Source organism: Planococcus citri, chromosome 3 (genome assembly GCF_950023065.1).
Source record: "Planococcus citri chromosome 3, ihPlaCitr1.1, whole genome shotgun sequence".
Taxonomy (NCBI): Eukaryota; Metazoa; Arthropoda; class Insecta; order Hemiptera; family Pseudococcidae; genus Planococcus; species Planococcus citri.
The window spans coordinates 54,176,031-54,194,287 of NC_088679.1; the positions used below are offsets into that span (position 1 = coordinate 54,176,031).

General features: G+C 35.5%; 1 protein-coding gene across 1 annotated transcript in view; it reads right to left on the reverse strand.

The window, feature by feature from the left end:
• Window positions 1–17,685, reverse strand: part of LOC135840678 (tRNA dimethylallyltransferase) — a 130,561-nt gene extending 112,876 nt beyond the window's left edge. Inside the window, exon 1 of the mRNA XM_065357303.1 lies at window positions 17,356–17,685. Coding sequence (XP_065213375.1) covers window positions 17,356–17,472 — 117 coding nt within the window. The 5' untranslated portion in view covers window positions 17,473–17,685. The remainder of the gene's footprint in view (window positions 1–17,355) is intronic.
• Window positions 17,686–18,257: the final 572 nt, after the last annotated feature.

Sequence of the window (18,257 nt, forward strand, 5' to 3'; positions counted from 1 at the left end):
ATCTGCTCCTACTTAAAATTTTGAAACGTTGAAATATCCCTATCTAAGTCCCTAAGTGAAGGTCTACGTAGAAACGTAGCAGGAAAGGAGGAGGGGAGGAAGACCTACCTACCTACCTACCTACCTATAGCCTATAGGTTCCGCGCTATAAAGCAGCAAAACCCTCACAGAGAGAGACAGAGACAAAGGTCAGCGCCAATGGATACCAAAGGCAGCCAAGACCTACTACATATATGTACAAAAACACAGGTCAGCGCCAAAGGCAGCCAAGACCCAGTACGTACATATACGTATAGGAAATAGGAGTTAATTTGGCGCCAAAATAGGCAGCCAAACATACCCTTAGACTGTCTGTTCGTCAGCGCTAGAAGCAGCCACGAACGTATGGTCTAAGGGGTGAAGGAGGGTTAAGAATGAAGTAAGAGAGAGAACACAACATTAAGAGAGAGAAGGGAATCTTCTCCAACCACCTTGGTAAAACGTAGTCAGCGCGAAACGCAGCCAAGACTACCTCCAAAAATACAAGGCAATAAACAGGTTTTAAATCCGTTTATTTGATCGGAAGAAGATGCTGCTACACAGCCTCTTCTTAGGTTATATTCAAACAGTTACATAAGTTATCTAAGAGTAGTAAACTACCCTTATTTTAACACTAAAACATCGCGTCTCCGCGTTACAGTATAATAGCTATACTAACGTTCGCGTCATCCGCGCTAGTCTATTTTATTTATTTTATTTTACCTTAAAAGATCGCGTCATCGCGATTAAACTATTTATTTTAGTTAAAAGATCGCGTCATTCGCGATTAAAAAATATTATTTATTTACATGCACGTAATTCGCGCCTAACACACTCCCCCCGGCTGAGGGGCATGAGCTTCCTCAGCAGATAACAACTTAACTACCCGAGTAACAGCTCGTTGATATTTACCAGTTGAAGTTTTCACCATAACGTTTCGTATTTCACCTTCTTTGTCAGGGTAGACAGCAACGACGATTCCCATTGGCCAGTTTAGGACTGCAACGTTGTCTTCCTTCAGGGCCACAATATCATTGACAGCAATATTGGAATCTCGAGCTTGCCATTTGTTACGAATTTGAAGTGAATTGAGATAAGATTTTCTCCACTCGTTCCAGAATGACTGAATAATTGACTGCTGGGCTTTAAGACGAGAACTCAAGTCAGCTGAAGAATTATCATCATCGAGAGGTGGAGCAAGAAGATTAGAACCAATCAGAAAGTGACCTGGAGTAATTACACCAAACGGTTCATCTGCCAAAGTCTCCTTTTGGTAGCATAATGGACGGGAATTCAGGAGACTTTCCACTTGACAAGTCACAGTATGCAAATCTTCCATATTGAGAACATGATTTTTGCAGGCTTTTACAATCAACGATTTGCCTGATTTGATAGCAGCTTCCCATAAGCCACCTTGATGCGGGGCACGAGGGGTGATGAACTGCCATTTGATTTGCTCATTTGCGGCATATTGTTGAATTTTATATTTTTCTTTTAGAATGTTGTTAGCACCAACAAAGTTTTTTCCATTGTCACTATAGACTTGGGAAGGTAGACCTCGTCTAGCTGCAAACCGGCGAAACGCTTTCAGAAAGACATCAGTAGACAGGTCAGAAACAAGTTCAATGTGCACAGCTCTTGTGCACATGCAGACAAAAAATGCAGCATACACCTTATTGTGTTTTAAGGAACGATGTCCAAGGCAGCGCACAGTAAAAGGTCCACACAGATCGATGCCAACATTGAGGAAGGGACGAGCTGGTGTGATACGTGTTGAGGGCAGTTGGCCCATAATTTGTTTTCCAGTGACTGCACGTAGTCGACGACAAAGAACGCATTCACGGATCACCTTTTTTATGGCATTGTTGACACCAGCAACAATCCAATATTGATTTTGAATATAAGAGTAGACAACTACACGTGAACAGTGAAAATACTTCTCATGTACATAATCTACCAATAAGTTTACAAGATTGCATTTAGCAGACAAAATAATAGGATGGCGTTTATCGAAAGGAAGTTGAGCATTTTTCAACCTTCCACCTACTCGTAAAATACCCTTATCATCAATGAAAGGATCGAGAGATCGTAAACTGCTATCCTTTTTAAGGTTTTGACCATTGGCTAAGCGAGCCAGATCTTTTCCAAAGAACATGTTTTGAGAATACTTAATTAAAGCATCTAGTGAACGAATATTTTCTTCAGTGGTCAATTCGCCTTGATGTAGAATACCACGTTTTTTATCTATCCAACGAAACATATAAGAAACAGCATGAATAGCTTTTAAATAAGACAAAAAAGTTGATAAAGTTGAAGCCTCAATAGAACAACACACAAAGGCTATTTTAGGCACACGCATTTCAAGCAACTGTATATCGTCACTTATTTTGACATCAGAGTTTAAATGTTCATCAAAATCATTTTCCAACCATGTGGGTCCTTTCAACCACAATAAATTTTTTCTTTCCATAAATTCAGTTACGTTAAGACCACGAGTGGCCAGATCGGCCGGGTTGGATGCAGTATCAACATACATCCATCTTCCTACATGATCAAGAATTTTTTCGACTCTGTTTGAGACAAAGGTTTTCAAAGCATTCAGAGGTAGTTTTAACCAACTGAGAACTATCATTGAATCGGAAAATGCATATAAGTTATTTGAGTCAATGTTTAGATTGGTTTTTACACGAATCATGAGTTTTGCCAATAAGAGAGCAGCTTGTAGTTCTAACCGAGGTATAGTTAGTACAGGTTTGAGAGGTGCAACTTTTGTTTTTGAGCACACGAAGTTTACTTCAACATTACCGCACTTATCGACACACCGAATATACACAACTGCACAATACGCTTTCGGCGATGCGTCACAGAAACCGACCAATTCGATTCGCACTTTAAACGGAACGCACAAACGCGGCACAGAGTACTTTTTTAATTGACTTAATTCACGTCGGTATTTCAGAAATTTATCTTGGAGATGATCACTCAATTTATCATCCCATTTTAAACTTTCACGCCACAAGTCTTGCAATATAATTTTAGCACGAACTGTGATTGGCGAGAGCACTCCAAGCACATCAAAAACGCGCGCGATATCGGAGAGTAAAATACGTTTTGTTATTGAATCAGGCAAGGGATTCAAGTTTAACACGACACATAGGGTATCATTTTTAGTACACCAATTTAAACCGAGCACATTCACAGAATCGCGATCACCAAACGAACGAGATGTTAATGGCTCAACTAATGAAGAGTCAAGTTTACTGAGAAATTCTTCAGAGTTAGACTGATATTTCCGCAAAGGAAAACCATAATTTTTCAATTCTTGATGCACAGCATTTTGTAGCTCTAGAGCACCTTCAACAGTATCGTCACCAGTGGTGTAATCGTCAATGTAAAAATCATCTTCAATTGACTTTGAAGCACGAGGATTCCTCTCTTTCAAATTTTTAGCCACTTCACGCAAACATCTAGTTGCGATATATGCAGCAGGTTTAGTACCATATGTGATGGTGCAAAGTTCACAAACAGAAACTGGTTCATTTTCATCCTTACGCCACAAAATACACTGGTATTTGCGATCTTCAGGTTTTACAAACATTTGGCGATACATTTTTTCAATATCAGCACAAAATGCAATGATGAAGAAACGAAATCTCACCATATTGTCGAATAATTCGGGTTGCAATGTTGGACCAATCATCAGATGGTCATTTAGACAAGTTCCAGACAAATCGATACTGGAAGCGTTAAAGACTACACGATATTTAGTAGTAGTACTTGTAGGTTTGCATACCATTTGATGCGGTATGAAATATTTAGCCAATTGAGCTTCGGATGCACTTAATTTGCGCATATGACCAAGTTGCTCATATTCTGTCATGAAAGTGACATATTCTTTTCGAATATCTTTTGGAGTATGTTTTTCACTCCGTTTCAGCATAGCAAGGGCTTTTGAATATGAACCATTTAAAACGTCTATAGTAGGTTTTGTTGGCAACCTAACTATAAAACGACCATCTTCTGCCCTGGTATGAGTTTTTTCAAAATGCTCTTCGATGAGCTTATATTCCAAACATACATCGTCTTTATGAGACACATACGAATCGTTTAATTCTTCAGTTTGCCAGAATTTTTTAAGTTGAGAGTCAATATCAACTTGAGTCAATCCGCAGTACACATTTGGTGATATTGCAGATGAATTGTTAATGCCAGAGACAACGAATCCAAATTCAGTTTCTCTTAAGCTCAGTTTTTCACAAAAATAGCGATGGTTTTTCATCACATATTCATAATGTTCAGCTCCAAGAATGATATCCACGTTAGAGTGTGGCAATTTACATTCTGCAAGAGGTAAGTTTGCGTATTCACCAGGAAGATTCAAGACAGCAGAATGATTCACTCGATAAGGTATTTTGGCAACCACTTCAGCTGAAATTGGAAGCTTGAAATCAGAAAATCTGGACTGCAAAACGATATCTGCAACCGTGTCTAGAATTTCGACACCTTCGACTATACCGCCTAACGACGTAACTTCACCAGATTTACGCGTACGAATGTTGTTTGTTTTAATAAAGGGTTTCGCGACGAGGTTAACTTGAGAACAATTATCAAGAAGCACACGAGCGAGAACAGTTTGTTGATTTATGTTAGCCTTGACAACGGCTGAAGGCAGCAACACTGATTTGTTTTGAACAGTTAAAGTTGCAGAAAACGAAGATTTTGGCGTACCGGAACCTGTTTGGGGGTCTGGTTTTTCACCACCATTTCCATTTTGATTCTGTTGAACTGTTGTTGCTGGAGTCCAATGGAGCAGCGAATTATGTTTTCGAGAACAAGTACCACAAGTTGGCCTAGTACATTTATCTGTTGAATGGAACGGATTAAAACAATTGAGGCACAAGTCATTTTTCTTGACCACGTTATACCGTTCCTTTGGCGTTTTTGCCATGAAATCTTTGCAATTGTTTAGGAAGTGTGATTGAGAACACACAACACAAGTTATTTTTCCAGCCACAAACGACTTTTTCTCATTACGTGATTTTCCACGATCAGTAGTTTTATCCATATGGGATTTTTGTTTTTTCGAATCGTTTTCTGAGCTCCGATCTTCAACAGAAAACGAGCGAATTTGAAGAAAATCTTCCAATTCGTCAAATGACGGATACCGTTTTGTTGTTTTGAAGGAATTTTCCCAATCTTTCAAAGTGACAGGATCAAGGCAAGTTCCTACTAAATAAGCGATGTACTGAGAAAAAGTATCATCAATTTCCAATCCAACGGCTTTCAAACCACGTAAGGTAACGTTTATTTTATCCAACAATGATCGAATACCTTGCTCATTTTTAATCGGCTCAAGGCAATGTAAGTTTCGAAAATGTGCACGGATAATAGCTCGAGGATTATTAAATCGTTTCAAAACGTAATCCCATGCTTCAGGATACGTTGCTTCTTTCAAACCAAAATGGCGAAGAATTTGTTCAGCTTCTCCAATAAAAGCTCGTTTTAAAAAACGCATTTTTTGCGTATTTGGAATTTCGTTATTGTTGTGAACAAGACTTTCAAAACTTTCTTTGAAATCATTGAACTTTAAAATGTTTCCATCAAACGTTGGTACAGTAGCTCGTTCCATTTTTAAACCCACTGAATATGTTTTTTCAGAATTTTGGGAGGACAAGTTTGAGCTACTTTCCTCAGATTGAATGGTTTTCATGACTGACTGAATTTTTGCAGTCGCAGAAGCTGAAAAACTTCGGAATTCCGCCTGTTCAGTGAACATTTGTTCAGCACCATTATCATCTTCATCCAATAGCTCCAAAATCTCGAGAGTTAGCGAATCAAATTTCTCCTTCAACGGTGTAAACTCAGTGTTTAGCAGAGTCTCGATCCGGAGAGTAGTTTCAATGTTGAGATCAGCCTGGAGAAGAGATTCAAGTTCAGTTTTTTGGCGACGGAGATTCAATTTAATACAACGAAGTGTTTTCTGTTTTGCTTCCATGTTTGTTTGTTTGTTTTGCTGTACCCGAAACGATACAAACGCAAATAAGCCGCAATTGCGAAAAGTTTATCGAACCGAAGAATAAAACAACGATCGAATTTTTATTTTTAGGCTAATATACCATAATATTAACCAGCTCGAAGTATTTGATTCCGCGAAAACCATCGATTAACATCACGTACCAACTTCTGTTTGTTTTTTCAAAAAAAGGAAAAACCTAATTTAAACGCCAGGAAATATATCTGACTCCTCGGAGGACCAAAAAATGTTTGCGTTGAAAAATTTGTTTGTTAAAATTGCCTAATCTGCTCCTACTTAAAATTTTGAAACGTTGAAATATCCCTATCTAAGTCCCTAAGTGAAGGTCTACGTAGAAACGTAGCAGGAAAGGAGGAGGGGAGGAAGACCTACCTACCTACCTACCTACCTATAGCCTATAGGTTCCGCGCTATAAAGCAGCAAAACCCTCACAGAGAGAGACAGAGACAAAGGTCAGCGCCAATGGATACCAAAGGCAGCCAAGACCTACTACATATATGTACAAAAACACAGGTCAGCGCCAAAGGCAGCCAAGACCCAGTACGTACATATACGTATAGGAAATAGGAGTTAATTTGGCGCCAAAATAGGCAGCCAAACATACCCTTAGACTGTCTGTTCGTCAGCGCTAGAAGCAGCCACGAACGTATGGTCTAAGGGGTGAAGGAGGGTTAAGAATGAAGTAAGAGAGAGAACACAACATTAAGAGAGAGAAGGGAATCTTCTCCAACCACCTTGGTAAAACGTAGTCAGCGCGAAACACAGCCAAGACTACCTCCAAAAATACAAGGCAATAAACAGGTTTTAAATCCGTTTATTTGATCGGAAGAAGATGCTGCTACACAGCCTCTTCTTAGGTTATATTCAAACAGTTACATAAGTTATCTAAGAGTAGTAAACTACCCTTATTTTAACACTAAAACATCGCGTCTCCGCGTTACAGTATAATAGCTATACTAACGTTTGCGTCATCCGCGCTAGTCTATTTTATTTATTTTATTTTACCTTAAAAGATCGCGTCATCGCGATTAAACTATTTATTTTAGTTAAAAGATCGCGTCATTCGCGATTAAAAAATATTATTTATTTACATGCACGTAATTCGCGCCTAACAAGTAGGTTTCAATTGTTTATTTTAATTTTTAATTTATATTTAATCAATCAATCAATCAATCAATCAATCAAAAGCTGTATTATTTACAAGTGTTACATCAAAATAAATGAAGAGTCCACGGAAAGAACCAGGTAAGTCACTTTTTCAAACTTTTGAGTTACGGCGTTTTGAAGCATCAGAATGCTCTAATTTTGTAGGGAATTTGGATTTCATCAAGGTAATGACTGGAAAGACATCACACAACATCCCACAAACACAACTTGAGGCATTGTAGAAAAAAATGAAGAGATGCGCCAGTCACGACTTAAAAAGTCACTCTTTTCGTGAAAAAATCAAGCAAAAAATCAAAAAATCAGTGTTTTGCAACAACTTGAATTCGATGAAAATCGATTATTATGATGACATAATGAAAAATTTTCGTATTCTAAATAGTTAACGATGTTGAAATTTTCTTCCTGTCGCATCACATTTGGTCTCGGCTCATTTTTTTCCTCTCCTCTTTTTTTTAAAGGCCATTTTAACCACGAAAAATCGATTTTTTTCAAAATATTAATGGACTACATTTTTCTACTCCTGTGTGAATTTAAGCCAGCCCTACACTCATTTTTGAAAAAAAGTGACTTACCTGGTTCTTTCCGTGGACTCTTCAAATATACATAACACTCATGGCCCTAGGACGGGGCAAAAACCACCCCCAGCTAGCACCATTTCAAACCATTGAAAGTTGGGGGGGGGGGTCTATATTGAACCAGAAAGGGTCATTTTGTGTCTATTTTTTCATACCTTAATCACACCATATGACCCCCTCCCATTTTTCAATTTTATCAGTTTCAAAAACAGCCGTTGAATATCAGGGGTGACAAGGGGTCTCTCTGTCTTACTTCTCGTTAGATATCAAAACATTCGCCAGTGATTCGCCAGATACATCTGTAATTATTCGGCCTTTTAAAATTTGTGTATTATTACAATTCTCCAATGATTTCGGCAAATGAGTGGGGCAGCAGAAATATATGGTTTAACAAATCAAAGGATTTGATGTAATCAATGAGGAATAGATAGAGCTCTATTTGGTATTCATTGCTTTATTCAATTATTTGGTTCAAGACATGGAGAATTGGAGATGAACCGTTGTAGAAAACGTTGAGCAAAAACCAGCCTGCTCTCTCAGTCAAAATAACAGGGTGTCTCACAAAACTCCCAGACAAAAATTAATGACTTTTTCATGAAATATTTTTCACATTTTCAACGCATAAAAATACTCCCCCCCTCCCCAAATAAAATTAACTAACTTGAAATTGAGAGGAAATTGAACAATGTTGCTATTATTTACTGGATCTGTTAAGTTCCTCCGATCAAAATAAATAAAATTCAATAGAATTTAGATAAAATTTTAATCATGCAAAATTATAAAAATCATCAATAAAATTTACAAAACAATTCATGCAAAAAATATTAAAAATAACTTTTACGATAAAATTGGATTCATATTGACAAAATAACAGTTGAATGAATTGAAAATTGAAGAGTTGTAAATTCAGCAATTGAAAAATTGGCGTAAAATTGGAGAATATCTGAACCTAAGCAGCTGAGTGCTTTTTTTTGCTTTTTTTGGGTGTATATGCTTTAAAATGCTTATTTTGGGCCAAAAAGACGAAAATTTTGCTTTTTTGGGGCTTTTTTTTGTTGTTAGCACTTTTTTGGTGGAAAATTAGTAAAATTGTAGAAATTAGTTCCAAATATACAAAAATTTATCAACTTTTTGCACATTTTTGAAAAAAAAATAATTATTGAAAAAAGATCAGTTCAAAAAAACAAGGGAGGAAAAACTGAAAAATAACAGATTCAGTTTTCATTTCTCAATTTTTATTTTATTTCATTTCTTTTCTAATTTTTAGTTTCAGTTTTTTCTTTTTTTTTTTTCATTTTCTTCTTTTTGTTCATTTTGGTTCAAGTTGTACATATATTTAAGGGAGGTATCTTGCTGGGTTTGAAAACCCCTTCATTTTGATATATAACATAGTAGGATTTGATAATGCTTTTTTTTTTTGCTTTTTTCTTACATTTTTATCGCTTTTTTATAGCGCTTAAAACGTGTTTGATAGTGCTTAAAAATCCTAGCCCTACTAATTAATTAGTATAAGTGCAGCAGTGCATAATGAAGCTCAAAAGTGCATCGAATGTGCACCAAAAGGAGTCGAATATAACACCTCCCAACAAGAATTTTCAATTTTCTCAGGGAGAAAATTAAATGAATTCAACTTCAAAGCAAAAATTTAAATAAAGAAATAAATTCTTAGAATCCTAAATTAGGAAGATCCCAATGGTCAGTGTTGTTCCCACCTGATGTGTCAGCTGCTGCAGGATTTTCCTGTTCTGTTGCGTTATTGGGATGATGTTCGATTGTCACGATTGGTTGAGGTGACAATGCTTGTAGGAGGTCAGATCTCCTTTAAAAAAAGAGGCAATGATTCTCTGCTAACACATATGGAATATTCCCATCAGGATTGACCTTTGTCTCTATGGGAATGGAATTGTATCATTGCTGAGGAAAGAGACTGACCGGATTTACTGTGTTAACAGGTCGTTGACCTCTCCCAAACCCTCGTAGAGATTGATTCTCCATCCCCTCAATGGAGTTGTCCAAGTTTAAATTTAAGCCCGGTGCATCCGGAGCCATTGGTTGTATCGCATGAGCTGCGGCTGGGTTTGCCAGCTGAAGCAGATCCATCTGGACTATTCCTTTCATCAGAGAGATAAGGGGTATAAATTTTTCCCATGATAACAATTTTTTGAAATTTGCTTTAAACTTTTTGTGGATTTCATAATTTCTAAAATGTATTTTTATCCCTATTGAAAATCCTCAACTCTAATTTTATTCTTTTACATACATAATAAATTTAGAGTTGATATTATCATTTTTTTAAAAAAAACTGGTACATACTCGTATCTGCTAATTTTCAAAATTTCTGGGAAAAAAAATAAAATTTGCAATTCTACATATAAGCAAAAATTTACTTGGTGTTTCATTCAAAAAAAAAAAAAATGAAGGCAATTTTTTATATGTACTTTAACAGTAATAAGTATTTTTCAGAAATTTTATAACTTTATGTTCAACTCTTCACATACTACATTGTGAACATAAAGGCGAATGGAAAATTTGTTAAAAATCACAGTATCCAAAATTGAAATTTGTGGAACTTGAATAGCAATTTTCAATATTTTTTTGGAGGGGGAGGGGAAATTTGAATCAAAAATATCATTATGTAGTAAGAAAAACAAAAACAAAAAAGGTAAATTCGCAGTGATTCAATACTGTTTCAACTTAGCTTTTCATATAAAAACCCATCCACGGTCACATTTTATTCACAGTTTTGTTTGTACTGAAAAAAAAATTATCGATGATATTTCACGCAGAATTAACTTCGTATTCGAATGAGTAGGTATTGTAATCAGATTTTGAAAAGGGTCACATATTTCGGAAAGAATTATTGAGATACCTACTTTTCGACCTATTTTCTCTCACGAGAAAAAAGTTGTATATTTTCCCCTTGTTCTTAAGACCCTGTAAGACTACTAACAAAAATATTTCAAAGCTGATGGACTTCTCTACCTCTTTTTCCGCAGAAGTCAAATATTGACTTAGTTCTACTAATAGGATTTTTTTCCAATTCAATATGGGTAAAATACCGAAATAAGTAGGTAGAATAAAAGTTGGTTGTGGAAATTGAAATGAGAAAAAAATAGGGTAAATTATTATGTTTACGTATAGAAAAAGTTTTCCTCCAGCCTGGTCGTTTTGTAAAGGCGTAAAATTTTCGTCGTAAACAAATTTTATACGACAAAATCGATATAAATACGTCAACTCGTATTACATCTCGAATGTTTATTTACAATGGCGCTAACGTTCGCATTTCCGGATGGTTAAATTTTAATGGACTAAATTTGCGTCGAGTCGGCTTTAATTAAGAAGGCGGACGTGCGAATTTGGAACATTATACACAGAATTTCGTGTTTGTGTTTACATTTAGGATATTGTAAGCATATCTATGTAGTAGATGATGACGACGTAATCACATCGGATAGCCGGGATGGAGAACGAAAAAAATAAGGTCGTAGATTTAATGCAATAATGAATTGGTTTGCTGCTGCTTTTGTATACTTAGTATACTTACTTATACTATGTATATCGATGGTAGTAGTATGTACTTATTTTTAATCGACCTTGCCCTTGTATCTGTTTCTTGTGTTTCATTTCAACGCGTCAAGTTTATAAAGTAGTTGGCTTTTTTTATTTCTTTTCTTTCTTTTTTTTCTCTCTTTTTTTTTATGTGAAATATTGCAATGTGCAAGCATTATTACGTCGTGCTAGAAAGCGCGAACTCGGTTGAAATTTATCGCATGTGTTTTTTTTTACTTCCTACATGTGGCTCTCGGCTCTCTACATTCGTCTCTGTGTATGCTCCTGTGTGTGGGTCTGGTGGAGCACTCGTATATTTATGCAACATACAATGTATTGAGAGATTAAAAAGACGTCTAGGTTAACATATGTCGAGTGCTAAAATAAACGCTGTACCGCTTCCCCCCATTGGTAGCCTATGCATACATACTGGTACAGTTTTTTTTTTCTTTTTCGAAACTGGGCATTCGTTATTGTTAATTGAAATCGTTTAGCGAATTGTTGATTAATCGGAATTTTTATTACTTTTTTACACGATCGGGTTTTCTGCGCGCCTTGATAATGAGTTTTTCAATGTTAATGTTTCCTTACGAGCGATGTGAAATTACTGACGTACATTTATGTATGTGTATATATGATTTGATTGTAAGAGCCATGAAAAAAAAAGTACCAAGGTGTAGGACGACGTTGATTAATTATCGGAAAATGTCATTAGATTACTTTTTTTTATGCTAGATTATTTTAATCGGTCTATGAGAAAATCGTATTGCACGTATTTTTAATGAATTTGCGATGTGATATTTCCTGCGTCCTTCTGTTGCTCTTTTTTAATAAGGTGTCTTCGAGCGATGGGATTAAGGTTACATTTATTTTCAAATTTTGGAACGATTGATTTTCCAACATTTTAGAGTCTTCAATTTTTTGGCGTTTTCTCCTCCAAACTTTAAAAAAAGTAGTTCATGTCAAGCTATCAATTTTATAAAAACGAACTAAACGTTGGAAATTGTGGGATTTTTCAAATTTTGAATTATCTATGATAAAATATAATTATCTTATTTTCCCCGGCAAATCGAATTTTTCCAATTTTCAATTGTGAAATCGCAGGAGAAATACACTGTTCCAAAATGGCAGGTTTTGAGAGCACTTTTTGAAAATATAAAATCTTCAGAGTATGTCTGGAGGTTCTAAGAGCAACCTGAAACCATAGAAAGTAAATTTCTTCTTTGAAGTAAAATGACTTTAGTAACCAAAAAAGTTACAAAACGCGAGCCAAACATTTTACATGCATAAAAAAATTACAAAAAAACTCGATGCAGACTTGAAAATTTTCTGCAAAAAGCAGGGCTTTTTGGAAATTATTGACACAAGAGTGGCACTTGGTCGCAATTTTTGTTAACAAAGTATTAAGTATTTCGAAAATTTTTGCTTAAAAAAAGTAAAACTATGTGCTGATTTAGCAAAAAACTGAAATCTGTCAATTTTAACCAAAGGCAGAACTTTTTGCCAATTTATGACAAAAAAATAGCGAGATTTGAGGAACTATTAGAAAAAAGTTCAACTTTATGATTTTCGGCAGCAAGTGAGACATTGATGATTCCAACAAAAAAACGTCGCTTTTAATAGCAATTTTGGCAAAAAGTGAATTTTTTTCAAAATTTTCAGCAAAAAGCGAGATTTTTTGAAATTTTAGGTGAAAATATGAAAGCTTTGGGTAATTTTTGGATAAAAGCAGTATTTTAAAAATTTGGCAAAGAGCACACCTTTTGAAGAAAACAGCGAGAATTTCTAGCAGTTTTTGAAAAAAATGCAAGATTTTGACAATTTTATAGCAAAAAGCAGGGCATTTGGCAACTTGAGGCGAACAAACGAGACGCCTGGCTGGTTTTTGGAGAAAATAGAATTTTTTGACAGTTTTTAGCACAACAGTGAAGCAGAATTGGAATTTTTTTTGGAAAAAAGTGAAAACCTTCGGCAACTTTCAACAAAAAGTGAGACTTTTTTGAAATTTTTGTCGAAAAATAAGACCATTTTCGAAATCTTTTGGTAAAAAACAAAAGACTTTTCGGAATTTGTTGGAAAAATGCAAGACTTCTGAAAATTTTGAAAAATACAGGGCTTTTTGAAATTTCTCGGCAATCTTCGAGAAAAAATGACTTTTTGGTTCGCAATTTCGACTAAATGCGAGATTTTTTGCTATTTATGGTCGAAAGTAAGACTTCGTCAATTTTAGCAGAAGGCAACGCAGCCTCAGTCTTTTGCAATTTTAAGCAAAAAAACACAGCTTGATGAAAATTTTCGGTAAGCAAGACTTTCTGACAATTATTGGCAGAAAAAGAGACTTTTTCGCAATTTTATGAAAAAAACCGAAGAGAAAATTTTATTAGAAGGAACTTTTAGGCAATTTTCACAAAAAACCTGAAACTATTTGGATTTTTTTTTTGCAAAAAAGCGACCATTTTTATTTATTTTTTTAATGAAACGAAATATGAGCAACATTTTTTTCTTTCTTTACCCTCAAGAAATTAGACTAAAATATCTGGGAAAATTAAAAAACCGAACGACAAGACTTGGGCAAGACTTGTGAATAAATTTCAAAACTTGCACTATCCCTTCAACACAAAAATTTCATTCAAAAAATTCTCTACGCAACATCCATGAATAGGAGCCGCATTAAAAATAATTATACGTTTCTCAAGAGGTGCCTCATCATTTTATTCAGTTTTCGAACCTTGCAAGTGAATTTTATTTCGAATATTTGAAACTTTTTTTCAAGACTCGAAAATCGGAGAGCGCTCTAATGCGCATACCAGTTTATAAAGAATGAGTTCGTTGAACTCATCACACACGTAGTGCTATTCATGTTGAATTTTTTCTGCTCCTGGCCTGTGTTGTGGAGGTAAAAAAAAAATGATCGAAACTTTCCAAAAATGCACTTGAAATGCAATAAAATGCAAATGGGTCCCAGGCCTCTATTCGAAATCTTCAAATTTCAACACTTTTTATACCTGCTAATTTTAAATCATGCAAGATAGAAAAGAACCAATTAAAAATTTAATAAACTGGCATTTTTACAAATTAAATCTCAACGATAAATTTCCCTTCAAATCCACCTCAATTATTTTCAATATCGAATAATTTCCATCAAAGACCAAAAATACCACACAACATAATTATATGTACGTACAAAATCAAAAGATCCGCGCACATTTCCAACACATTGAATTTTTCAAAGAAGCGTAACGAAAAGAAAAAAACTGAATAAAGTAATACTGAATACATTGACAATCGCAAATCGCATTTCGAGAACGTCGGTTCTGAAATCGGATAATTTGCAAATTCATGAATCCGATTCAACGAGACAGGGCCATCGCAGATGACTTTAAGGCAGTCCCAATATAAAAGACTAGGGCAAGGAAAACGCGAATGTATGCAAATCGCTAAAAAAATTTGCATTCGGATTGTAAAAGATAAACGATCCCATATACGAATAACATTCATAATAAATTTTCGATCAACTTCACAATATACTCGTACGAAAGAAAAGGCAGGGCACTACAAAAATGACCCATAATGCTACATTTTAAAATTAACTTATTTTAGTCTCATTCTGAAAAGAAAGAAAAAAAAAGATATCGCCTACACAGAACATAATAATGATGAAAAAGCTGGTCAAGGCGTTTCGAAAAAGTCGCCAGTATAAATAACTTTTGAATATCTTTCAATTTAATAATTTTTCCTTTCAAGCTCTCTTCATGGTCGCATCAAAACGTACCAAATCTTTTGACTGAACCTCGTATATGTACAACATACAGATAAAATTTACGACAATGTTTCATTTGCGAAAAAAAAAAAATTTTCGCTGACGATAATTTATTCGGTCGCGCAAAAGAAACATGGAAATGTGCTAAGCACCGAGACTGGTAAACTTGTATTTTAATGCACAACACGACGCCAAACATACAATTTAATTCAGCTGCGGAAACTGATGAAGCCATAACCCAATTTCTAAAAACGAAAATATAAACAAAAGCGAAGCGAAAAAAAAATTAATAATAGCAAAAACAAGGTTTTAAAATACTCTCAACGTGCTACCGCCACCTCTTCTACCTTCTTGCTCGAAAGTGTGAAAAAAAACCAAGTGCATGAGTGTTGCACATACGAACGATTTAAATTACAGGAAATGTGATCGTTTTGGCGATGAAGGCGAATGCAAATGCACTCGTTAACACGTTTTGCAATAGACGAGTGCAAATTGCAGTACTTTCTGCGGTTAAGATTATTTATACGGAACAGGGGAGAGCAAAAAGAGAAAAAAAATCGACAAATTCAACACGCTATAATAACTAAGCGACCACTAAAACCAGAATATCTCCGGCAAGAGTGCTCGACTCGAGCACCGGAGCAGCTTCAGCAGCCAAATCCCAGGGGAGCAGTGAAGAGGGAGACTTTAAACTGCAACTTTTTATTATTCATACAAATGTTGAAGCCGACAAACGATTAATAACGCACGATGCAGTCGTAGATGTAAATAACCGAGCAAACCGGTTATTTTTTTTTTACTTTTAAACTGCATTAGCATCAACCTGCAATTACTTGGTCAGTCATCTCGTACAATGTAGATACTTCGAACGAAAATTAATTCGATGAGCTGTATCGGAGGTGGCGGAAGAGACGTAGCTCTCGACTCTCGAGACTCGAGCTCGAGTTGAGAACCGAACGCAATTACACGAAAAATTCTTTGACCCTTGCGATGAATGTGGTAATTCGACATCAGTCGAGTAGTAAATTTTTTAAGCAGACAGTTTGATGAGAATTTTTGCCTGGCTTACAGGCATTAAAGAGTAATTTTTATTGACCTTATGTACTTTTAACGCAGTACTTACGTGTAAACGTAAATGAATTATGATTCGTTTATCTACGTTTAATGTCTAGTCGTACCTATTCTTTCATTTAGAAATAAAAAATTTCGGGAATCGAATAGCACTACCGGAGGTTATTCGAGTTACACATTATGTTATTTCTCGGAGCTGTATATAATTCCTACTACAAGTATTAGTGAAATATGAACTCTGATAATACCCAACGAAAACGATAAACGTACGTTCTACGTACGTTAAATTAACCAATCTTCGGATTTCGCGAATTACTCGATAACAATCCACGTTATTGTAGGTACAATTATAAGCAAAATATTACACCTGAAAACATAACAATGAATCATTCGAAAAGTCGTAAAAAAATTTACAGTTTTATTGCCCCCGAAGCTGAAGTGTTTGTGTTTGAACCGAGCGAGGTAGAATTTTACGTATCATCAGTTCGATCGAATATCTCACATTATCTGATACCGTTGTGGTCGAATAATTTTAAATTTTATTCAATGAGAGATTTTACTTTACCCATTCTAAGTAACTGAGGTAAATTTTCGTATCATTAAAAGCTGCTTCGAGGTATTTCTATCAATTTGGGTAATTACTACCGAACGAATACCGTACTAAAACCCATATGATAACATCACTGATAACTCAATACTTCGTAGCTAAAAATCAACAAAAATCAGATCGTTATAAAGTCTATAAAGAGTACAAATAAATACATAATAGACCAAAAAAATATCCCAAAATTAATACTCATCAACTCGAAGAACAAAATATAAACAAAAGAATACGTAACGAAGAACACTACGTATAATAAACGCAAGCGCGGGTACGTGCTCTCTGTATAAATATTTCGTCATTGAACTATCACGCGGCGATTCCCATAAGCAGCTCAGAAGAAAGAAACGAAACACCAATTCACACCGGAGATGTAGATACCTTCGTTTAAATCGTAATATCTTCGTATTAAAACAAAAATATAACCAATTTCTTTCGATTTCAATTCGTACAATGAGTTTTCCAGTACAGTTGAGGAATGAAAACAAACACGTAACTCGTACGAAGCGATCATTTTCACATTTCCGGTACCTTGAAGAAACAATGTCATCGATGTTAAGTACAGCGATTGATTATTTACCTGCATAGAATCGGCGCTGATGACCTCTCCGTTGAATTTTTTGGCGAGTTCAATGGCCAATTTTGATTTTCCAGTACCTGTGGCACCTAACACACATACGATCGGTACACGCGACATATTACGCAGTACACTATCATTCACTATTGCACCAATACACTGACACTGAACTGTAACACCGACACTGTGTAACACTACACCGATGATAATTACACAATTTATTACATTTTTAACGTGAAATTTAACCAAAAAAACTAAAATTTCAGCCTACCACAACATTTTTGAAAAACACACACATTTACGAACAACGTGCATAATGTTTATCGTTGCAAATTAGCAGCCCGGATGGTTCGACCGAGAACGAACGGTGATTTCTGCGTTAGTTACTCGAGTCGCCGCTAGGAACGCTATGGAATATTGAGCGGAGGGATCTTGCATCGCCTATTTAATCGATGAATTTCCTATTTCAGATCGAATTAAACTTAATTACGCGATGTCAGCTTAATAACGGCTGCAAATTAATTCAATTAAATCATTAATATTGAAAAATAATTGGAAACTGAATATTTTCAAAAATTTTTTACCGAACCGAGAACATGAATCTCGGAAGCTACGGTTTTGAACGGAACAATTGCATAGAATTCGAGTGCATGTGCATCCGTGCATCGACGTACAGTAGGCGCTTAATTGCACAATGAGTTATCATCCCAAGTCATCCGCGACCATTGACCTATATAGCAGAAATGAATGTTTGAAAATAATATTACATCTTATTGCAGAAATCCGTAACTGCACTTCCGCTACACGCCTGCTATTAATATACCCACACTGGACAATTTTATACAATGAAACGCGCAAATGCAATTATTATTATGAATTTAGCACGGAATACGAATTTTTCGCTT